The sequence below is a fragment of the Cadophora gregata genome, assembly GCF_030347475.1.
Source record: "Cadophora gregata isolate MNR1 chromosome Unknown scaffold_17, whole genome shotgun sequence".
Taxonomy (NCBI): domain Eukaryota; kingdom Fungi; phylum Ascomycota; class Leotiomycetes; order Helotiales; family Ploettnerulaceae; genus Cadophora; species Cadophora gregata.
The window spans coordinates 1,660,301-1,682,471 of NW_026695940.1; the positions used below are offsets into that span (position 1 = coordinate 1,660,301).

The 22,171-nt window shown below is 48.5% G+C and overlaps 11 protein-coding genes across 11 annotated transcripts; 6 read left to right on the top strand and 5 right to left on the bottom strand.

Annotated features, from left to right (window-relative positions):
* Nucleotides 1–714: 714 nt before the first annotated feature.
* Nucleotides 715–2,407, top strand: ONS95_006364 (uncharacterized protein; the record flags this gene model as incomplete). The annotated part of the gene is made up of 6 exons (XM_058499824.1): nt 715–820; nt 869–1,050; nt 1,099–1,341; nt 1,389–1,471; nt 1,521–1,639; nt 1,695–2,407. The coding sequence occupies 6 exons, from the start codon at nt 715–717 to the stop codon at nt 2,405–2,407; spliced, it is 1,446 nt and encodes a 481-aa protein (XP_058350868.1).
* A 485-nt stretch (nt 2,408–2,892) lies between these two features.
* ONS95_006365 (uncharacterized protein) lies at nt 2,893–4,689 on the bottom strand (the record flags this gene model as incomplete). Its single annotated transcript, XM_058499825.1, has 1 exon — nt 2,893–4,689. One exon carries the CDS (start codon nt 4,687–4,689, stop codon nt 2,893–2,895), a length of 1,797 nt encoding a protein of 598 aa, XP_058350869.1.
* A 360-nt stretch (nt 4,690–5,049) lies between these two features.
* ONS95_006366 (uncharacterized protein) lies at nt 5,050–6,222 on the bottom strand. Its single transcript, XM_058499826.1, has 2 exons — nt 5,947–6,222; nt 5,050–5,888 (listed from the first exon to the last, which is right to left on the bottom strand). Exons 1-2 carry the CDS (start codon nt 6,176–6,178, stop codon nt 5,452–5,454), a joined length of 669 nt encoding a protein of 222 aa, XP_058350870.1. The 5' UTR covers nt 6,179–6,222; the 3' UTR covers nt 5,050–5,451.
* Nucleotides 6,223–8,153: 1,931 nt separating this feature from the next.
* ONS95_006367 (uncharacterized protein) lies at nt 8,154–8,507 on the top strand (the record flags this gene model as incomplete). Its single annotated transcript, XM_058499827.1, has 1 exon — nt 8,154–8,507. The coding sequence occupies one exon, from the start codon at nt 8,154–8,156 to the stop codon at nt 8,505–8,507; it is 354 nt and encodes a 117-aa protein (XP_058350871.1).
* A 52-nt stretch (nt 8,508–8,559) lies between these two features.
* Nucleotides 8,560–8,820, top strand: ONS95_006368 (uncharacterized protein; the record flags this gene model as incomplete). Its single annotated transcript, XM_058499828.1, has 1 exon — nt 8,560–8,820. The coding sequence occupies one exon, from the start codon at nt 8,560–8,562 to the stop codon at nt 8,818–8,820; it is 261 nt and encodes an 86-aa protein (XP_058350872.1).
* A 2,574-nt stretch (nt 8,821–11,394) lies between these two features.
* Nucleotides 11,395–12,733, top strand: ONS95_006369 (uncharacterized protein; the record flags this gene model as incomplete). Its single annotated transcript, XM_058499829.1, has 4 exons — nt 11,395–11,474; nt 11,534–11,903; nt 11,960–12,049; nt 12,104–12,733. 4 exons carry the CDS (start codon nt 11,395–11,397, stop codon nt 12,731–12,733), a joined length of 1,170 nt encoding a protein of 389 aa, XP_058350873.1.
* Nucleotides 12,734–13,256: 523 nt separating this feature from the next.
* ONS95_006370 (uncharacterized protein) lies at nt 13,257–14,192 on the bottom strand (the record flags this gene model as incomplete). The annotated part of the gene is made up of 2 exons (XM_058499830.1): nt 13,257–13,523; nt 13,596–14,192. The coding sequence occupies 2 exons, from the start codon at nt 14,190–14,192 to the stop codon at nt 13,257–13,259; spliced, it is 864 nt and encodes a 287-aa protein (XP_058350874.1).
* Nucleotides 14,193–15,795: 1,603 nt separating this feature from the next.
* Nucleotides 15,796–16,413, top strand: ONS95_006371 (uncharacterized protein; the record flags this gene model as incomplete). The annotated part of the gene is made up of 3 exons (XM_058499831.1): nt 15,796–15,975; nt 16,045–16,149; nt 16,243–16,413. 3 exons carry the CDS (start codon nt 15,796–15,798, stop codon nt 16,411–16,413), a joined length of 456 nt encoding a protein of 151 aa, XP_058350875.1.
* Nucleotides 16,414–16,857: 444 nt separating this feature from the next.
* On the top strand, nt 16,858–17,268 carry ONS95_006372 (uncharacterized protein; the record flags this gene model as incomplete). The annotated part of the gene is made up of 1 exon (XM_058499832.1): nt 16,858–17,268. One exon carries the CDS (start codon nt 16,858–16,860, stop codon nt 17,266–17,268), a length of 411 nt encoding a protein of 136 aa, XP_058350876.1.
* A 29-nt stretch (nt 17,269–17,297) lies between these two features.
* ONS95_006373 (uncharacterized protein) lies at nt 17,298–18,164 on the bottom strand (the record flags this gene model as incomplete). Its single annotated transcript, XM_058499833.1, has 1 exon — nt 17,298–18,164. One exon carries the CDS (start codon nt 18,162–18,164, stop codon nt 17,298–17,300), a length of 867 nt encoding a protein of 288 aa, XP_058350877.1.
* Nucleotides 18,165–18,997: 833 nt separating this feature from the next.
* On the bottom strand, nt 18,998–21,078 carry ONS95_006374 (uncharacterized protein; the record flags this gene model as incomplete). Its single annotated transcript, XM_058499834.1, has 4 exons — nt 18,998–20,215; nt 20,371–20,569; nt 20,693–20,756; nt 20,814–21,078. The coding sequence occupies 4 exons, from the start codon at nt 21,076–21,078 to the stop codon at nt 18,998–19,000; spliced, it is 1,746 nt and encodes a 581-aa protein (XP_058350878.1).
* Nucleotides 21,079–22,171: the final 1,093 nt, after the last annotated feature.

Below are 22,171 nucleotides of genomic sequence, written 5' to 3' on the forward strand. Positions count from 1 at the left end.
ATTATGCAGTCCGCCTTGCCTTGATTCCTCAGGCTTTAATTGTGATCCGACTTCTTTGTCACCAAAGGAATACATAACAAGCGATATCAAGAAAGAAATTCAAGGAAGTGTAGAGACATTGGCAACAGACAAGCGCTAATGTAGAAAATGAATCGATCCTTGATCAACCTCGGCTTCTCTGTAAGGATTCATGTGAAGCAGAACCGGCTGACAGACACTGACGGAGCCACGGCTCAGATATCAGGGGGAACTCCGCGTATTGTACTTCTACCTCTATCACAAAGAACAAGTAGCGGGATAACACCTGTTCGAATACAAGTCTCTTTGCGGGGGGAAGTCTTCCGGCGGGGTATCTAATCCCAGTCGACCGCCGGCCCGACAAAGCCTCCATGCACGCAGGTACGCAACCTAGATTTACCCCTGGATAAAATGAAGCTTCTGGACCTATGCTGTAAATTAAACTAATCCGATCATCAAAGCACATGATATACCCCTTATCATGGGGTTTGTGGCGAGGTTGAGAGTAACAACCCATTCGGTAGATGCGGTCCGAGTTGAGTACTTGATGCGATCCTCCCCACAGCGGATGAAAGCATGAAAGAGCCTCCGGAATGTGATTCTTTCTTATATAAACCGTACTTGGCGCCTAGATCTTCCACCGTTTCATTCTCGTCCATCTCATCAATTTCTCTTGTCAAGTCTTGAGTCTTCATTATGTTGTCCAAAACATTACTAGCAGCTTCACTGCTCGCCGCCAAAGCTGCGGCGACTATCTTCTACGCTGGAGTCGCAGAAAGTGGTGGAGAGTTTGGTGTTTACAGTAAGATTGTTCTACTTCTTCTTAGAGCAACTATGCTGACAATTTAAGGTGCTACTGCAACACCCGGGTTTGGACTTCCAGGTCGTTTCGGAGTCGACTATCAATTCATCAACAAAGCCGCAATCGACGTCTATGTCGACCAAAACAAAGTCAATCTATTCCGTATAGCTTTTCTGCTGGAGCGAATGTGCCCTCTCTCATATGGACTTGGAGCTAAGTTCAATGAGACTGTCCGTTCCCTGATCCTCACCCAACTTCAGGAAACTAACTGTTGCCAGCATTTCCAAGAATTTGCAGATGCTGTCAACTACGTCACTGTCACCAAGGGAGCATACTGTATCCTCGACCCTCACAATTATATGCGATACAATAATCCCTCTCAACAACCGATGACGGGAAGTATTATTGGAGACACATCAGATGTTACTGCAGCGACGACGGCTCAGTTTGCTGCGTTCTGGGGTGAACTTGCTTCTAGGTTCAAGAGCAATGAGAAGGTCATCTTTGGGCTGATGAATGAGGTACGTATCCTCACAGTGTTCATTGAATCCTGACTGACCGTTCCCAGCCCCATGACATGGACAATAACTTGGTGCTCGCTAACGACCAAGCTGCAATTAATGCTATTAGAGCAGTCGGCGCGAATCAGCTGTAAGCATATCACTCTACTCAACTCTAGACACTTGTTAATAGAACTCAGTATTCTCGCTCCTGGAGGTGGTTGGACTGGAGGACACTCCTGGGTAGAATCATACACCGGCAACTCCCCCTCTTCAAGCGAAGTGATGTTCAAGATAACCGACCCCGTAAACAACACTGGTAATTCGCCATTTCCTACCCACCACGAATCTCAAATTCCACTAATTACTCACAGCATTCGACATCCACGAGTACCTCGACGTCGATTTCTCAGGCGGCCACGCCGTTTGCGCCCAACCCGCAGCAAGCAACCTCGCCGGCGTCACCGCGTGGCTCAAACAATACGGCTTCAAAGCCATGATCACGGAATTCGGCGCCGCGAACGGCACACAATGCGCGACCTACCTCACCGACATGGTCAACTACATGGCCGACAACGACGTTTACATTGGCTGGACCGCCTGGGCAGCTGGCCCATTCTGGGGAACCTACTCGCCCTGCTGCTCCGATTCTCAACAGTGGGGAAGTCTTGAACCGGGTAGCTTGGCTGGGGATGGAAGTCCGGGACTCTATACTACGGTTTGGCAGAAGTTGATTCAGCCGCTGTTGCCGACTACGTTGCAGAAGACGGGCATTTCGAATGTTAAGGGGCCAGGTGGGGTCGTGGGTCCGATTTCGAGCTCGACGGTTAAGACGAGTTCGACGATTAAGACTTCGACGGTTGTTTCCACCTCGAGCGTGAAATCTAGTAGTGTGAAGAGTACTAAGGTATCGACTACGAGTACCAAGTCTGCGACTTCTACGAGCACCAAGGCGAGCAGTACTGCGTCTGCTGTACCGCTTTGGGGACAGTGTGGTGGAGGTGGCGCATCAACTCCATGGTCGGCGCCTTGTGCCACCGGAACTTGCAAATTTGTCAACGAGTGGTACTCACAATGTCTTCTCTGAACCACTTCAGACACTTTTTTTACATGTAAATACTGTCCAAGGTTCTAAACTGTACATAGTCTTTCGATATCAAAATGTATCAGAGCAATTCTAACACACCCGCCACATTCTCCCACTCTATATCCGGCGCTTTAGAACCTTCCCTGTGACGCGCATGATACCTTTTATCCATTCCCAACGTGTACCCTCCACCCACGACAGTAAACTCCTTTACCTGTCCCACCTCCACGGGTCTCAGCGTAACAGGAATCGTGCAGCCTCTCAAAGCATACAACTTATCCCCAACCCGCGCATCAGGATGTACCAGCCCTAAAATCTGGCTCCCATCCAACGCAGCCAGCTTCATCCCACTTCCCAGCACCTTCTCAAGTGTAGCTATAAACTCCTCCAGCAAAACCTCATCCGGATACGCATAATTATTGTAATTCGCCGCATCGTACTCCGATTTCAACATCGACCATTCTCGTAATGTGAAGTCCTTGAGTTTAAACTCTGCATTCGAATCGATCCAGTTTATCAACGCGATGCTGTGGATTGCTCCTCGACCCAAAGGCGTCCAGAGTGAGGCGAAGCAGTCGTGCGCATTCGTACGAGATACTGTCGGGGAGGAGACACATCGTTAGCGTTCTGTATATGGCGTCTCGCACGTCACGGTCTATGTCTGATGCACCCCATAGTTTTGGATTCGTCCGAATTAGGTTCGCAGTGGCATGGATCCAAGGCCGTCGCCGCTGTGTTGGGAGACAAACGACTCCATCTGTGCTTATGCCTGTGCTGAGACCTATGATTTTGCCGAGGAATTTGCCTTTCACTTTGAGAGTCGTGGTATTGGAACCGTCGAGCACAGACACAAAGCTGTTTACTGACCTCCATTCGAAGAAGTTCTTTTCTTGGATTGTGAGAGATCCGGACCAGAGGTCGACAAGATTGGGTACCCAGGTTGGCAACTTCATATTTTCCGAGTTTCGTACCCCAATCCCTTTCAAACAAATCAAATCCAGGGATTTGGTGTACCGCATCATCGACAGTACCATGTCTATCACAATAGCCTCAAGCGATTGCTTGTAATTCGGTACAGGGACGAACCTCGCGCCATCATGACACAGCCCTAATAATGCAAAGATCCTATCTCGGGGCTCAGTTGACAGTGTCTGGTGACTCCAACTGATTGCATCGAGTAGACTGATTGGTTGAGGCTTGACGTTATCGTGGTTGTGAAATTCCAATAAATGAAGCGCGTTCGTAAATCCTCGCGACTGCCTTGGACCAGTGCTGATCTCCATGAGTTTCCAGGCCGACAGTGCCCTTGCCACGATCTCCCATGGGATCTCTGCTTTTCCCCACACAATAGTAGCTCGTGGCGCTACTGTCACTTCCTGGATAATCCATACTCTCTTCCAGTACGGTTGATTGAAGAACGCATCCATGATATATAGTTGGTTTTCCTTCCAATCCTCCTTTGTGGCATAACTGAATGAGGAAAAGTCGTCGAGTAGCATCTGGGCGTCTCGAAAAGAAGAAGACCCATCGTCCATTCGGTTGATGAGACTTTGCTTCTTGATGAGGTACTCCACAGCCTCCGATGTATACCCGTAGAGAGATCCGCTTCCAACCCATGAGATGACTTCTGAGGATTTAGCGTATATCTGACGCATATTCCGAACCTGATTGCTTCTTTCCTCGTTATCCGCTTGATTAATGCACAGGGCATCTACCCATAGACGAATCGGCGCATTCGAACATCGCAGCCTCCTCATAGCAAACAATGCCAGTGCCAAATTACTTGTGATATCAGAGTAATATCCTCCCATCTGGAGTCCCTTTGTGACAGCAGCATCACCCCAGCAATACGATAGCGCAAGATACGGCTTCGGATTAATCAACGAGTCATGCTCCAGACGACAATCAATCGTATCAATGCTACTCTCCGATATCTCGCGAGGTTTCAATACCAAGACTCGGAAATCATAATTATCGAAATCCAACTTTCTGTACGGATACGGCACAGACGATTTGGAGTTCCTCGGTGTAGCGACATTCCTCATTCCATGACCAGGCCAATTCTCCTGGGCAATGGCATCATTGAGTGTGCTCCTGCCATCGACAACGAATCTGTAGTATATCTTTTGCGTGAGGCTCTCGACGCGGACTTCGCCTCGGAAGACGGCCGGTCCACCTTTCTTGGAGCCGAACTCGAGTTTGAGGGGTTTCTCTTTGTTGAAATTTCCGAGAACTGAGACGTCTCTTGCCGGTCCTGCCCAGACGAAGTTGACTTTGGGCATTGCTCCCGGAATACGCCTGAAGAATGGTGTGATGAATCATGTGATGAAATTGCTGCCTGATTGCTCCGTATGATTTGCTCGGATGTCTTGGTAGTAGATATGGAGGATGAGTTGGATGTTTACCCGTGGTACTTAAGCGAGGAAGAGGCCTAGCCACCCGTTTTCAGGTAAACAAACAAAGCAAAGAGGGCGATCTATGGGACGTGAGTGTATTTTGAGTTCGTATAGAGGGGTAATACAAATGTTTGGAGGGGTAATCATTGTGGTCCGTGCTACTCTGCATGCATATGCAGTCCCACGTGAGTTCGCTAAGCTGAAAAGGCGGGATAGGCACATGACAGTAGAAAGTAAACATATTATCGTTAGCTTCAGCTTTGAAACACAATTGATGAATGAGATGTTATTCCATTTGATCCACGAAGACAGGTCTGAACCAAGACTTAGGTAGAGTTCCTGGACGGTTCATGACTTTCAAGTGGTTGAAGTGCATGTTCGTCCCTCTTCGAGAAGTACATATCCATATCCGCAAACAAAAAGGGGGAAAATATGACGGGGCTGGAGTATAAGGTTGACATCATTCAGTCCAGTACCCAAGTCCCAAATCAACTCTCCCATCAATCCACCTCCGAATTTTACTCCAATCTGTACAAGTATGCGCCACAGCATTCCCCAAATAAAATACCTTGCCGTCAGCGTTTATTTGCCTCTTCATTGCCGCAGGGCTAAGATCCGGGTGACATTGGAGACTTTGCCGGATATGGTTCATGCAGTGATATATATGGACTCGCTGCGATTCTCCAGACCATAGAGTATGATCATGTTGAGCCGCCAAATGCCCTTCAGCCCGGGCCTCGTGTTTAGTCTGGTAATATTCGCGGTCGAGTTCCTTCCGTACAGCATTGAGACAATGTAAAGAATGGAAAACATCGACTGCAATATGAATTGACCTGTCTGGGGAACTCTTTCCTCCTCATCAAAGTCAAGATGAGGATTCTGCAATGCCTCTTTGTCGGAAATGCCTAGGAATTCCCCGTGCAGGAGCTCTTCCCATGCTAAGTCGATATCAGGACTTGGACGGCCAAAGTATTGTGGTTGTTGTGAATCGAGATCGCGCCAGAATTCGTGAGAAGTGGAATTGAAGCGGAGTTGGTCGTCAAATATTGTTGGTCGAGGAGGTTTGAGATTGGGCCGAAGACTTCCTTGATGGCGTTAGAATCTACGAATACGAGCGAAGATGAAAAATGATGTAGACCTCACCATATTTGTGGGAACTCTCAGTCCCGAAATGGCCTGGTACTGGGTAGTGATGGAGTACCATCATCGAAAGTAGAGTCATCCAAAAGATGTTCGACACCAAAAGTAGCTTCGTGGCTGTCGGAAACCTCGTTCGAGGCGTGTGCAAAGGATGGTACAGTTCCTCATTTTCGTTGTGCTCAATTAAATGAACCTCCAGATGAGACCCATAATCCACTGATGGTCTTAATCTCATTTTGAAATTGATGAAGTTGAAAGTAATTATCCGGCCACCACGAGCAGCGTGGTCGATAGTTTTCTCGTTCTTGGCAAAACGGGAACGAACGGCCGTTCGTTTATGCTAACCCTAAACGGACTGGCGTTCGTTTAAGCGATCTAGAACGGCCGTTGGTTGGTCAGATCTCCAACGGAACGGGGTCGTTTAACCCCGTTTTAGTATAGTTCCTACTAAGCCTTTTTCAGGCTTGAAACCTTAGCGAGATCACTTAGTAGGTACCTAAGGTAGGTTAGTCAGTGGAATGCAACTTACCCTCTATAGTATGTAAAGCAGCTGAACGTATTATTCTATATGTTTTAGTACGTAATTTATATAAGAATAACATTATAATAATAATTTAACACTTATACTACATTTAGGTATATTTTTAAAAATAGATTATAAAAGGCTAGTTTCTTCGTTCGTTCTTGGCAACGACCTCGTTCCGTTCGTTTATAGCCTTATAAAACGAACCGCAGTTCGTTTTATAGTACTAAAACGTCAGTTCGTTGAGAGACCTGAAAACGACGTCGTTCAACGGCCGTTCAACTATCGACTACACTGACCACGAGCTGCTGGGAGTGTTCCACCTTGGACTTTGAACTGCTTGAAAGCCAAGAACAAAACTCTCCCTCGGCACATTCTTCACAAATAATTAGTGACTTGAATCTTACAACAGCTTAGCATCTTCGACATTTGCAATCGGGAATAAGACTTCTTCACAAAGTGAGGGGTACCAAATCCTTGGAATCTCAAGTCATCACTATCCTGCCCTCGTTAACTCTAAACATCTACGCCGCAAACCATGAAGATAGAACTTTCTTGGCACCATAGGGCTCAGTGTTGATCTCAAACGAGGTTCGTAGAGCGAGCTTTATGTTAGTAGTCCACCCGTTAGCCCGCGGGGAAGCCGCTCGACATGTTCCCGCACCAGTCCCATCTCCCAAGCGTCAGTAAACCGATTGGATATCGCCATAAACTCCCAGACCTGTGGTTACCTCTCCTTTGTACTATGAACGTGAGCTAGTATAGTTGCCGTGTGGCTGTGGCACAATAAATAGTGACGTTTGACAATTGGGTTTGAAGTTCAGATCTTCATATCCATTTCCTTCGTCCAGAAAAGATTTGCGATATATGCCCAAGAGCTATCTTCCGTCTGTCTGGGCATACGGAAAAGTTGTTTAAACTTTGAAACGAGTATCTACGAGGCGACCAAACAATGAATTGCTGACAAACTTAAAGGGATGCGATCTACGAGGAGACCGATCCGAGGAAAGAGTTCATCCATTTCTTTTCGGCCAAGTTGACTTCCTTCTCTTCATTGGTTCTCGGCTCGGGACGTTCAATATTGATGTCAAAGATAGTTTCCTGGCTCGCCTGGGCTTTGTCTAATCTACCACCAGCTCACAGAATCGTCTCGTCTCCCAATTTTCGGGCATCAACACCTCTCTAGTCGGGCTTCAGCAACATGAAGAGCGTCCAGATCAGACAATCAGCAAACTGAATCTTCTCTCTGTGTGCTCTAGTCGACGATCCTCAGCAATAGTACTCCATTGTCGCTACCGAGCGTGGGACATGGATGTTCCATGGCCTCGGTCCGTATGAACACTGGGCGATACGCTTCCTCAGCTCGCTCAGATACTTTACATATGACGTGCGGGGAAGATATTCTCTCGCTTCAAATGCAGTCATCATCTTGAAATTGATGGAAATCATACCTCATTGAAGAAGGTGATGAGGTTTGTGGGGTTACCTTGGAGCTGCTACGTCTCATTAGGCTGGAAGGAGACCAAAATGCTACTTGCCCTACAGAATCTTCACTATCATTCCCATTTACTCTCATCTATAAAAGCGCAACTTCCTGCTCCACTGTCACCACCATGAACACCATCTCTTCCCTCCACATCACTCTTCAACTTACCAGTCCACCACACACAATATCTCAACCTGGAAAATGCGTTCATCCCTCCTCCTCCTCAACACCATCTTCACCATCCTCCTCTCTAATACCACCACAGTCCTCGGAAACCCCGTCCCAGAAAATGGTAATCTCCTCGACGCCCGCCAGGTCGGCTTCCCAGGCGGCGGACCTACCACAGGAGCCTACGAAGTCTGCGGCTGTCAAGGCGGACAAACCAGCGCCTGCTTTGAAGAGGATCGAGGAACTGTCGATGCGATAGCTACGGGGTCTTCAAGTGCGACACAGACCTCCAAGACTGCAAAAACAAGCAGTGTGGATGCTGCCGGTATGTCTATCCACTTTTTGGTTGTACTTCTGTGTATTCCTGATAATGCTGACATGCGTTGACTGCCAGCATCTTTTTCAACCTCCAAACCACGATATAGAGTCCACAGCGTCGATGGCTCTTACGGAGGTCTACGGGGTAGATGCCATCTGGCACAACCAATATGTTGGACCAGAAACGGATTTTATCGGTATTAGGAAACAATTCGAATGTGATATCAACGACATGATCTTGTTGGTTGCAAAACATGTAGCAGATGGATTGTACGAGGTTATCAGTATGAATGCTTCGGCTCATTCCTTGACTGTCGTTTGTGGTTGTACGAAGATGAGGCGGGATTTGCCGCCGGATATGTTTGCGGAACCAAGTATGTAGCTAGAATGCACGAATACAAATTGCGAAATGTTCACCGCTTGAAGTTGGGTCATCTCTCATCAGTAGATTAATTGTGTGCAATTTTTGGGAGCGATGACTCTGGCAGTCTAAGTACGCAGGAATTGTCTCGAAAGTTGCTCGTCGAGTGTGTTTACTTTAAGCGAGATACCCCTTTCTAGCAACACCCTTCTACAGCACTCCGGGAGACCCTTGAATATCTACGCTTGGCTGTGGAATCTCCATTCCCAGCGTCGCAGCGCGTCTCGCTGGTACTCGTACCACATCTTGAAATGGAAATAAAATCAGCCGGGAAGTTCGGAAACGAAGATCAAGAAACATAGCTAATAATCCAGGCATGAACTAGATGCTTGCAAGAATAAAATCGAACGATCGAATGAAACAGTTTGTGTAAGAATGACAAAGCTACATTCTTCTGACAAAGCTTGCCTCTCGTCCTCGCCGTCGTCGGAGTCTTCGGTGTCCTACCATATCCTCTCTCAGAATTCTGGCACAAAATGCAAAAACAAGGCAAGCGTCCGCCATTCCTTGCTTCGGGAAGCTTCATATCGGATTAATTCGCATCCGGCGAGAGTCCGGTACTTGAAGTGCAAGTTGACATAAGATCCACACCGGGAAGTCCCTGCCAGCTACTTGTTACAAAATCTTGGCCCCGCTCCCACCTCCCAACATGGGTGGATACCATGGTTGGTTGGTTACTGGCCGGGGTCACATTATTTCCTTGTGGAGTTAACAGCAAACGTGGTCAGATCGGAGATTCAGTATTGCGCTCGGATGAAAATGATGGTGATCAAACGAGACAGCGGTCTATAGAAAGTTCAATAATATTCTTTGAAGCATTGCCAGGCTCGATTTCGTGGGAAGAAAAGGCAACGCGTAAATATGACGTTGGCCAAACTTCGAGAGGCAAAATATGCGTAAAAAGCCAACTCTTGATAGGAAAATGCCACGCGTGTGCAAAGCCCCTGCCAAGTAGGAATGCGATCTACCCCCGTAAGGAATTAAACTCGCAGATCTCAACACCGGATTTGCTACCCATGCATGGGAGAGCTCAGTCTGATAGAAACAGTGGAGAGAGTTACAACGGCCAGGTTATCGACTGGGGGTTTCCCTCCTTTCTGGTCCTTTTGACGCCCGTTACCGGCCGTTTTGTTCTGCATTTGTTGGTCTCAAAGATATCGCCATGCCTGGAAGAATAATGGCGGTACGTTTTGATCTAGGCTTGTGGAATAAGATCATGCATCGCTATTATATAGAGAAAATAACGTGTGTTGAATTAAACCGAGCAGCTGGTCGGGTCCATTAAAAAGCATAATTTGCATTTTGATCAACGCAGTCCGATCGCCTGGGCCATTTCTAAGCAGAGAGAAAATCATGAACGCAACAAAGCAGAAAAGCTTATCCAGAGTCTTCCCAGCGTTCAGCCAATTTCTAATCACCCTTCCCTGCTCACAGCGGACAGATCCCCGCTTCAAGGTTCTCGCAATGCAAACAAACAAGACACAACACAACGTGTGTATTATTCGAATCTTAAATAACGCAGATACAGTAAAGATGAAGGTCTAGATGGAATAAACGTGCATGATAATGATACATGCATGCATCCAGCAAGGTACAGTAGCTTGAGTTGAGAAGCGGAGCTGAAAGAGGACGAGATCGGATCAGATTAGATAACAGGATCTCGATCTAATGTAGAGTAAGCTCCGTTCCGGAGGCTCAAGACTGTTCTGGAATACTTTGCGGGCCGTTGGCAGGCCGTTGATGAAAATGATAACGGTCTGACAGGGTCCATAAGCCACCCGGTCATCTCCCCGAAGCCGTTGTTTCATTTCGCTCAACTGCCGTCGGTTCGTCTGATAATATTCCGTCCCTTCATCTAACGAATTTTGCTTCACTCTGTTCAATTCTCGTTTCGATACTCAAAGAGATTCAAAATGAGATCACCACCAAGGCCACTGTCCCAACCCAAACCCACCTATCGTAAACGTGGCGACAAGCGAGTGTGAAAGAGATGCATCGATTCCTTGGCCCTACATCCGATAAAGTACTCCTCAAACTCAAAATAGCGGATCCTGACCAAGCAAGGACCAATCCCAATTCCAGCGGTTCGCCAAGAGCCGCAGAAACCAAACAATGGTAACAACAACATCAATCGGTTTCCCCTGCTCGGTCCGCATTCAGGATTCCATCCAGGATATACTTTCTCTTGGTAATCGGACCAGCCTGGAGTACACTACCTTACTGTCAGTCAGTCAGGTTTGTAAGCAACCTGGAAAAGCTCGGCAAGGCTGGCCGGTACATGTATGCATGCAGGCAGAGAGGACAGGCATGGATGATATCGCCGAAGCAGGTGACATATGATGCTGCCAAGGTAGTCCAATAGCACCTTCCCAGTCCAGAGGGTCCGAAGAGGAAATTAGCTGGATATGGATGGATTCCTGTCGCTTTCTCTACACGGTAAGTCTGTCTGTATAAAAGAATCTGGTTGTCCGCCTTCAACCAACTTTTCTTTCCGCACGTCAAGTCCCTTGGTCTACCACGCTCTTTCGATTCAAAATGCATTCCTTCTTGACTGTCCTGCCCCTCGTGGCGACTGCTCTTGCAGCTCGTCCATACATCAATGAAGCTGATACTGGGTACGGGCTCTCACATGCTCTTTTCGAAGGTGTCAAAAGATATGCTAACCAGTCCCCAGAATCGATGACATCCTCGGCTCAACTGCCACTGGTCAACTCCCTCCACTGGCCAGCATGATCGGTCTCCCAGATTTCGAATGGGCCGCCCGCAAGTACATGAACACCACCGCCTACACGTACTACCGTAACGGTGCCGCAGGAGAATGGTCGTACCGCAACAACCTCGAGATCTTCGCCCGGTATAGATTCCGTCCTCGTGTGTTGAACACGGATGTCACAAAAATCGAGTCAACTCTCCCGACAACTCTGCTGGGCCATAAATTCGCAATGCCGATTTTCATTAGTCCGGCTGCGAGAGGTGGATATGCGAATGCTGCTGGTGAGGAGGGTCTCGTGAAGGCTGCTGGAGAGGCGGGAATCCTATATATGGTGAGCATTAAAAGAAGTATAAGAAGAAAATAAGAGCTGAGCTAATAATTGAATAGCCATCTGGATACTCAACCTTGACAATGGAGCAAATCGCCAACATGAAGGTCAAGAACGGAACTTACGGTCCCCAAGTTACTTTCCAACAGGTAAGCTTCCTGAACGCTTCTTGAAAGTCTTGAGGCTGTACTCATACTCCCTAGATCTACCTCAGCGAGAACCTCACCGCCAGCGCCATCGCCTTCAAGCGCGCTGAAACCACTGGCTCCAAGGCAATCGTCATGACCGTCGACTCTGCCGGCGACGGCGACCGCCACCGCGCCGCACGCTACGGTGTTGGCTCTGCTGACTCTTCATACACCTACCAAACCTGGGACTACGTCAAGCAGCTCCAAAACCTGACTACTCTTCCCATCATCCTCAAGGGCATCATGACCGTCGAGGACGCCCAGCTCGCATACGAGAACGGCGCCAAGGCTATCATCCTGTCCAACCACGGTGCTAGACAATTGGACGGAGCACCTTCGTCCCTCGAGGTAGCGCTGGAGATCCATGCCAGGAACCCGAGGCTGTTCAAGAAGATGGAGATTTATGCGGATGGTGGCGTGAGGTATGGGTCTGATGTGTTGAAGCTTTTGGCGTTGGGTGTCAGGGCTGTTGGACTCGGTCGCCCGTTCATGTATGCGAACTGCTATGGAACTGAGGGTGTGGCCAAGGCGATCAAGATCTTGAAGAGAGAGATCTCGATTGATGCTGCGAACTTGGGCGTTGGAGACTTGAAGAAGATTGACCCTTCATACGTGAAGTGGGAGAACAACAACTGGTGGTCTTGAAAAGTGACGCGGGGATGCTGCAGGAAGTTCAATTCTGTATATATTTAGATTGAAGCATTGTTGTATAAAGCCTAAGAATTAGCCCGTCTCGAAATCATTCAAAAAGACTTCACACCGGTGACGCATTATGCAATGAAGCATCCTTCTCGTCTCTTCCTCCCGACTTCTAAAGCCGGGAATCAGTGCAGTCTGCCTTCCTTACCGCAAAGCAACATCCATTCTTTGAGAATGAAGCACATTCATCGCACAATCAACACCATGAGGACCGCTGGGATGGTAACTTCTCAATAGATCCAGAACCTTGAATCAAGAATAGAGCGTGCTGAAGCTTGCTAATCAAACAGAGGCATAGCCAAGAAGGCCCCTCTCCCTTGAAAGTGTAGCTCGAAGCAGCTGCAGGGCATGGTGGAGACGGAACGGAACGAAAAATTGTCCAGAAATTAGAATTGTATTAGTTGACTACAACTGCATATGGCAGGAGTCGAACGAGATTGAAAAGGAATTGCCTGGGTGATACGGGATCTTAACCACGTCTGCGAGTGGTTGGGCTCTTTCCCTTGGGCGTCGAAGTAGCAGTAGACTTGCCAGATGAAGCCGCAACAGGAACCTTCTCATTTTTTCCGCTCTTTGTAGTCTTCTTTGCTGGCGAATTCCAATAATAGACCATTTGAGCGGCCAATACAGCATTCAATGCAAATCCAGCAATGAATCCGTATAAAATCAACTTGTCATCCACCTCTTGCAAAGTCGTGAAGATTCGGGAGAGGGAGCCGAGGAGGTAGTTGAAGACCTGACACAATAGTTAGGGTTATTTCAAAGAGACAGCGCGAACATTCGCCAGCTTCGAGGATTGAACACTTACCGCAAAGGCGCTCAGCTGTCCAGTTCCACCTTCTTGCCAGACAGCAAGGATCTGCGGGAGCTTTGCAGCGACACCCAAAGCACCGGCACCAGCCTGCAGATATCCCAGGGTCTTCATATCCACGAAATTCTTGCTGAAGAGCGTAAAAGCGCCCGTTGCCAACGCAGCGACGAATAGTCCAGCAGCGCTAGCCTTGCCACTGTAATGTAGAACCAACACAGCAATAACCACATTCTGCACCATTATCAAGCCAGTCTCTCCATATGTGCTGAATGGGAACTCCTGGCGCACATTATAGGCGAGCGAGATGAGGTACGCGGATGTCTCGAGGAGGTAGGAGAGGAAGGATATCCCGGAGGCGGAGCGCGACTTGATCAGCTTGAGGATCTGGGGAACTTTGACGATGGATGAGGCACCGATGATACCGATTCCTAGACCCTTCGAGATCGCAAGCTTGAGACACTCGGTAGACTCGATGTCAATGTCGAGGAGGAGCTTCTTGTAGCAAGATTCGCCAAGGATGGAGACACCGAGGTCGTGGATAGGCGCAGGGAGGTTGTGCGTAATAGGTTGAAGGGCGCTGCGAAGGGAATCCATGGTGAAGATCTGCAGATCAGTTTGGTATCAGACAGGTGTTGTAGGTTGTCGTGGCGGGGAGAAAGAGACAGTGTTGTTGTGGTTGAGAAGTAGAGAACGGAGGAAGACGAGGCTGTCAACATCGGATCGGATGAGAAGGCCAAAGAGCAACGTTCATCCGAAGCCGAAAGGTTTTACCGATCCGAGCCAAACCCTCCTCTACCGTCCCCTTCCATGTTCTCTTCCCCACCCTCTCTGCGCCAGGTCGATTGTCAACAAACTTCCAGATAGTCTTTCATCATGAAGACTATGCCTTTTCTTAGTTGAAGTATTGGTGAGCGACCTTGCTAGCGCATGAAGCGTCAAATCCCGCTGCTGAGAGCCAGTCAGGTTAATGGTTTCTGCGCTGCTCTTCTGCTTTGGCGAATCTGGTACTGATTGATTGGCTTGATTGCTTGAGGACATGTTGAAGAGTTCGTATAATGTTTATTGATCTTTGGTCTCGCGAAAGCATTGACAATTTCATCTTCCGTTACATCATATTCCTAGTGGAAGCACCATCGTTATTTGACTTTGACTAGCTTTCGCTCAGACTGCGCTGTTCACGATTGAACCAGCAGTGCTGTGAAAAGCGGCCGAGGCGGTCTCTTTGCGTTGCCATGCCGAGCAGTGAGATCGAATTGAGCCACATGGGAAGTTGCTTTGATCGGTCGTCAGGTTCACTCGCAGGAATGTGGTGTTTCTGGGGTCCAAACATTACGAACTCTATCACGGTCCTTTCTCTGCCGCGTTCACTGTCGGATACTTTTTGCCACCTTCATCCTTCCATACTTTTTACACTGTTCTTCGAACCCTTATATGACTGACCAAGAGGAGTGAAACTGACTAGTGAAGTAGCTTTATCTGGTCTGTGCCAGTTTTCTCGTTAATCTGATTTGTACACGCCAGCTCCGCGATTGGATGTCAAACTTTAAGCTTTGAAACCAGAACGTCCACTACTTCAACTCTCATAGTCTCACTATTCATGAAAGCTCTTCCCAATGACTCGCTTTTCTGGCTCTAGCAGGGATATTTGATAAGCTTCTCAGCTAGCAGCCACTCCCCTAGTTCAAACAAAACAGTGCACCTCGATTTTCAACGCACGTGAACTCTGACCTTTCCTTTCTCAGCCAGAGCACACTCCAATCAAGACATTCAAGCTTGAAACCCCAAAAACAAGCTCTCAGATTTCGACCGTTGGGGGATTTATCTTTATTCCCCTCCATTACTCATCAGACGTTCAGGGGCCAATGAATGGTTCGGGCTACAGCCATCTTCACTTAATCAGCCGCGTGCACGCTACCAACAGCTGCCACAATTACAACGAACGGGGACGAGGCACATGCAGAAATCTTTGACATCCCATTCGATTCTCGCGCGAGCACTGTCACGTTCATCGTTTTTACACTGTCTCCTTTAGGCTTCCTAGCGTTACGTTTGCTCCAAGCGGCCTTCCCCATGCTAACACAGACCATCCCCAACGACAGTTTCTCGGCTCAACGATCTTGTACTTTTCATTCCTCTCATATTTACGAAAGGTCGTGAGAATGAGACTGTCGAACCCGACACGAATGAAGCTGGGAGAATGACGATATTCAAACCCACAGCAGACGATTCGGGCCATCCGCCATCGAGGAAGATCCATCTCATCGTTGCGCAGGTTATGTGCTTGGGTATCACAGTCATCATTGTTGGGCTACGTATTTACGAGAGAGCAGCTATTCATGCTGTTGGAATTGATGACTACTTGATACTACTCGCGATGGTAATTTCCCAGAGCCTCTTAAATGGCATTTGAATGTTCCCGAGCTGAGAAAGGTTCTGACGGTTACAGTTCTTCGCAATCCTGTTCACGGTTTGCATTTGTGTGTCCCCAACATTTGGATGGACATCCCATCTCGAAGATGTTGAAGATAAAATCCCATCTCTTACAGTTGCGGTAAGCTATTACTGTCATTCCAATATGTCGACATTTCGTCTTTTGGCGAATTGTGGGAGTTCACTTCGGATGAAATGTACTAACTCTTCGTAGTGGATAGCGCAACTATTTTTCACGCCAGCTGTGTCGACAGTCAAATTGTCCATCTTGGTTTTTTACCTCCGGCTTTCGACATCCAAGTCTTTCCGATACTGTGTTTTTGGTGGAATAATTTTCGTATCGCTGTGGTTCATTATCTTCGAGACTGTTATTGCTATGGTATGAATTTATTCGTTCATTTTCAGGACCGGCTAAACCCCCTCCAGAGTTGCGATACACCTGAAGATCCAGTCGGATTTACAAGCGCAAGATTGATCCACTGTGTTACGACTCATCCAACGACAAAATACCATGGAATTACCAATATCATCACTGATTTTTTCGTCTATTTCCTCCCGATCCCCCTCCTATGGGGGCTTAACATGCCATCAAAGCGGAGGCTGGGTCTCATATTCGTCTTTGCTGTTGGCGGGATGCAAGTGAACCACTTCCCATCCCGTTCTGTGTCTAATATCTCCCAGCGTTTGCATATTCGGCACACTCCGCCTGATCTTCTCCCTCACAGTAGATGCCTCCTCAGATTACACATGGGAAGGATTCTACCTCTGGCTCTTCGCAGCTTTGGAACTGGATCTCGGCATCATTTGCGCTTCAGCACCAGCTCTGAAGATGTTCGTCGTTCGCAGCATCCACAATTGCAGCTCGGAAAACGATAATGTTCCGAATCTTGCTCAGCCAACACCACCTCCCTTTTCGCAATTCATCGGAAACACTGTACGAAACCAAGGGTTAACTTCGCTTTGTAGTGCCGATGTTCCCTGCACTGCGGCGGGGGAGATGACTATGCCGAGGAACAGCATGTATGGGTTGCGAAGAGGCTCCGTGGTCCCCAAGCGAAACTCGGATATTATGGAAGACGAAATTCAGGAACTGGGGGAGCAGCAGAGTGGGGGAAGTGGTGGGATTACAAAGACGGTTGAGTTCTCATTTCACGAAGAGTCAACTTCCGAAGGGAGGGGAAGTGTAGGGTCTCGTCAAGGATCAGCCTCACAAGCTGGATCGACTGAACACCCAGGATGAGGTGCAGCAACTGGATTTCTTCAGACTCTCTACTTTGTCTTCCTCCTCACAGCAGGGACTCGACCCTCCCTCGGAACTGCAACTTCAAAACCCAACACGAAACTGGTCCCAATTCCCATGGCTTCGAACCTGACACCATCTCTGCCAACACTGAATCCCAACTCTCCAAAGCCTCCAGGGGGACCGAGCGTCTCCTTCATTTCGTCCAGAGCCTCTTTATCGATTACCAGATTCCAAGCCAAATTCCTCTGTCTTTCATTGGGATTGTCGGTTTGCATCCGTTGGAGACGTATTGTCTGGGTGGTGGTGCGTGAGTCTGAGTCTTGGACGAGCGTGTTGAGGAGAATATGTGGTGCGCCTGTTGGCGACCCAAAAGTAATGTTGTGGATGAATGTGGTGAGTTTGATTGCTCTTGAGAGAATGCGGGTGAGTTCTTTTCCTGGATTTTGCTGTTGCTCTTTGGAGAATGGAATGATAATATCAAGTAGCATCACCGAACCATGATGCAAGATCCAGGACACAAGTACCCTATCGACAAGGACTCGAACAGCACTCAGAAGCCCGTCAGGAAGCTGCCTTCCTCCTGGTCTATCTGTTGTGCAGATGTTGACATTTATGAGAGTGAACACGGCACTCAGAACCCCACCAAATAATGCAACAACAGCAAGCTCGCCCATCCAAAAACCTGACACCCCTATCCAGACCTCGGATACCTTCGGAATAGCCTCCGGAGCAAGCAATTTCCTCAATCGATGGATTTTCAGCAAGAGATACTGTAGCCCAAGCATGCAGATACAAGCAATCACTCTTGAGATCCAAGACACTATCGCCATCTCCAAACCCTGCTGTCGCAAACCTCCGCACTCCAGCGAGACTTCATCATTTCGACCAGCCATAAGCCCTTCTACAAGAGGACAGAAGTTTTCGAACTGAATGCCTGTCTCGGGTTTACAGATTAAATGTCCTCACGGGCCGGAGCGGAAGAAGATGAGTAAACAGCAGTGATCGGATCTAAGCCAGACAAACTCAATTTCTCAATCGCTCCAACGCGGCATTTACCTCCCCCGACCACTTCCGGAGGTAAGGTACATGCTACGAATACGCCTACCGAATACGCCGTGCATGCACACATCGTCGGATCCTTCGTGCAATCCGATAATTGGAACTTGGAGACGACAAGGCCAATTGGAGATGCTGACGGAAGTCGGGGAGATGCGTATCCGAATACCGGAGAAGATGGGGGACGGTGAGGGATATGTGAGAGACAAGGCGTTGGAGGCTTGATTGGCGAGTTGATACCTTAAAGTGTTGTTTTGTGGAGGCTGGAGAGGCGGTGAGGATTACGTGCATGAGAAGGAGTGCGGTCACGTGGGCCTCGAGCTTGATGGGTCTGGGAGCTTTGAGACGTTCCAATGCTGAATTCCCAGATGGATTAATTGCTGATCAAAGCCGTCCACTGAAATTGCGGAGTTCTGTTGACGGCAAGAAGGACTCGGGAATGTATTGGCTGCCACTATGATCAACAGCTCGGTTTCCATCTCTTATTGGCGCCCCCGATATTGATGGTGCTGTCAGAAATCAAGATTTATTACTCGAAGTCGTTTCTACGTCCAACAAAACACACTTTCATACAGAACGAAACAGAACGTTTCCTTGCTCACCAGTCTCCAAACTAACGGCTAACAACAGCTAGCATCTTAATCCCATCATACACTCCTTTACTCGGCAATCAAAAAGAAACCCTCCAACTAGCATTCTTATCAACAACATTCCGAATCTTATAATCACCCTCGGTGATCCTCTTCTCAACACTCCAATGCATCAACGGCTCGACCTCTCTCACAGCCCTAAACCGTCCCATATTCATCCTCACAACCTTCTCCCACTCCTCGGAGTCTTTCTTCTGCACTCTCACCTTCACAGGCCAGAACTCCAATGCCCACCAACCTTTCGCTTGCTCAAGCTGGTCGTTGATAGGCGCCATAGCATCAAAATGATCTTCGACGTGTTCAGGAAGGAGATCGAAGTCAGATAGAGGACGAGGGGAGGGTTTTCTATGCGGCGTTTCCTTCTTGTCCTCCTGCTCGTCATCGACACCAAGTGCAGTTGACCTCCTCCTGAGTGGCGGCAGATCTCCAGCCTCGTACATCTCAACTGTACAAGGCGAGGGTCCCACAACCGGTTTCCGAGTCTGTTTATACACGGGCCAGACTGTCGGGACATCGATACCCGTCTCCGCCAACGCAGCGGTGCTGAACAGTATGCCGGTATTACACTCGAAACATTGTCGTATCATCCAACGGAGTGGAATACGCGATAACATATGTCTCTCACCGTTCGCGACAGCACCGCCGCCAACATCAGCATGACAGCCTGCGAACCAAACTTCCAGGACGTCAGTCGAGACGCGTTGATGAGCCGACTGATCCGCTTTCTCGAAATCCTTCTCTCGCTTCTCCTGCTCTTTGTCCGAACTCATCGATTTCGCATCCTCTTCCCCGTGTCTCACTCCAACAGTCGGCTTCCCCCCAAAACACCCCCCAAACACCCTCCTCACCCACCCCGCCTGCTCCCTCCCCTTCCTCCTCACCATCTCCCTCTTTCCTTCCTCTAAACCTCCTATCCCGCCATTCTGCCCCGCCGCCGGATCACTATGCTGATACTGACAAATCTTAAACTTCGCCCTATGCTCATCCAGCGCCATTGCATGGCGAAACCACATGATGCTATTCGTGGGGCTCTTCCCAAATGGGAGTTTCCGTGGGAAGAACCCCACGCTGGAGACGCAGTCCCATACGCCGACGAAGTACACGTTGACGTTTATGCAGAATGTCTTCTTGAATTGTGCGGACATGGTCCAGCCTGACGGGGTGTCGTCTTTGTAGAAGTTGTAGGCGAAGGAGACTTGGGCACGGTTGTGCGCGGGGAGGAGGCCGACTTTGTGGAGCTGTGTGGTGATTGTCAGCTTTGTTTCGTCCAAAAGAGGCACGAATAGTGGTCTGGTGGCAGATATCGTTGGGTCAAAGTCGCTTTGGTCGCAGATGTATAGAACAAATGACTCGCGCGTACTCTAAGAGTAGAGAATTGGGGATGGAAACTTACCATTCCAGCGAGACAACGAACAGTATAAGAACCACGACTGAAGCCCAGAAGACAGATCTTATCGCCTTCGCGGTAGTTCTGCATGAGGAACCTGTACGCGTCTTTGATGTGGATGCCGAGTCCACTCCCGACTGCCATGTCAACAGCAGCTGAGATCCCGCTTTTCAAACCGTGGCCATCGTATGTCCCAATTCCGGATCTGGGGGAGGAAATGTCAGATTTTTATTTTAGGAACTTAGGTAAATTGAAGCTCAGGTGCTTGATATGCGGAGAAGTGCTTGAAAACGGGACAACGACAGAGTGGAGTGAAAGAAAAACTTACTGGTAGTAAGTAACCTGCGAAGGGTCGTCCTTCTTCAAACAAGCAACGAAATTGACAACATTGCCTAGGTAAACAAAGTCAGCTTTGTCAATACACATTTGTTCCCGAATTCAGCACTCACTATTGTCATTATCAAACTTATCCCCCGTCCCATCCAGACAGATAACCAACGTCCTCCCACCCACATACTCGACATTCGAATCTTTCACTGCACGAATCGTCTTCGGCAATGGGCCAGGTGTGAAGTCCTCGACCGAAGTCTGCATCGTTGACAGGGACATGTTGCGTGCTGCATTGCCGTTTACGGGGGTGTGAGAATCGCATGTTTGCGTGGGGTAGGATTTGGGTCGCCAATGTAGATGGGGTTCTTGTATACGGCTTGCCATGATGGGATAGAAGGTTGTACGAATGATGATGTTGTGATCGGGTTGGGTTTGTGATACTGATCACAGATGATTGCAGTGTGTGATGAATTGTCGCGGCGTGACACCGAAGACGCTTCCAAGATCGATCAAGGGCAAAGAGAAAGCGATCGCAAGAATGACTTCGACGATTGTGGAGTATTCTGGCTTGGCTGGGTATTAAACAGCGCTCTTCGCCTACTTTCGGTTTCATAGATATGGAAAGTTCAGCGGGATTGCCCCAACCTGATCAAGTTTCCTGTGCCGCTCACTGAGATACACAGGCTGCAGTCTGCATCAGATCCTCCCTAGCTTTCTCAAGCTATCCCTCTCCCAATGCGAGGAATGATCCTCGACCAATCCATACCCCTCGACAAGACCGAGGCTTCACTCTTTTCCAATTGTGTAACTCGATATGTCATTGTGCATCTCACCCCAAGAAACACACCCAATAGTTCTACTACACCACGCGATCCCCTCAGTCATGAATATCAAAGCACGATAACCATCCCACACCAATAGCTCTTAGTCTCGGAACAGAGATCTCAATGCCGCCCTAGCCATCTACTTCGCCGATTCATGCGTCAAAAGCGGACCGTGCCGGCAGAGGCTGGACGAATCGAGTCTTGACAAGACATCTGATCGACGGCACTTGAGCCGTTCTAGGACGAACTACTAGTCCGTGAACTCCGGTACCGACTTTTAAGGTTAAAGATCTGCGACATGGAAAGGCGATAGTCTATTGCCGTGTCTTAAACATTACAGCAATTCCCGAAAACCTTTGACTTTTGATCGAGGGAGAGTTCGACTCGAGGAGAAACTGGCTGTCGTGTGATAGTGCACCACAACATAAATGAATTGGTCCATACGGAAGGCTTTCATAGCACTCCGTTGGCTAAATGATACTCGTCGACTGCATGTGAACTCTTTCGGATCTCGGGTCTCACAGGACAATCTATCTATCTATGAATGATATGTTGACATTTGATCCTCAGCCAGCCTCCCGCATACGCTATGTAAGCCACGCGAGAGAGCAAGTAATTTATCCGAGAGCTGAAGCTACAACTCCCCCCCATCT

Excerpts from the sequence above, each read along its gene's own strand:
- ONS95_006366 (XM_058499826.1), bottom strand. The coding sequence starts at position 6,178 with ATGAGATTAAGACCATCAGTGGATTATGGGTCTCATCTGGAGGTTCAT. Across the intron at positions 5,889-5,946 it reads TGAGAGTTCCCACAAATATG|GAAGTCTTCGGCCCAATCTC; the intron begins GTGAGGTCTACA and ends AACGCCATCAAG.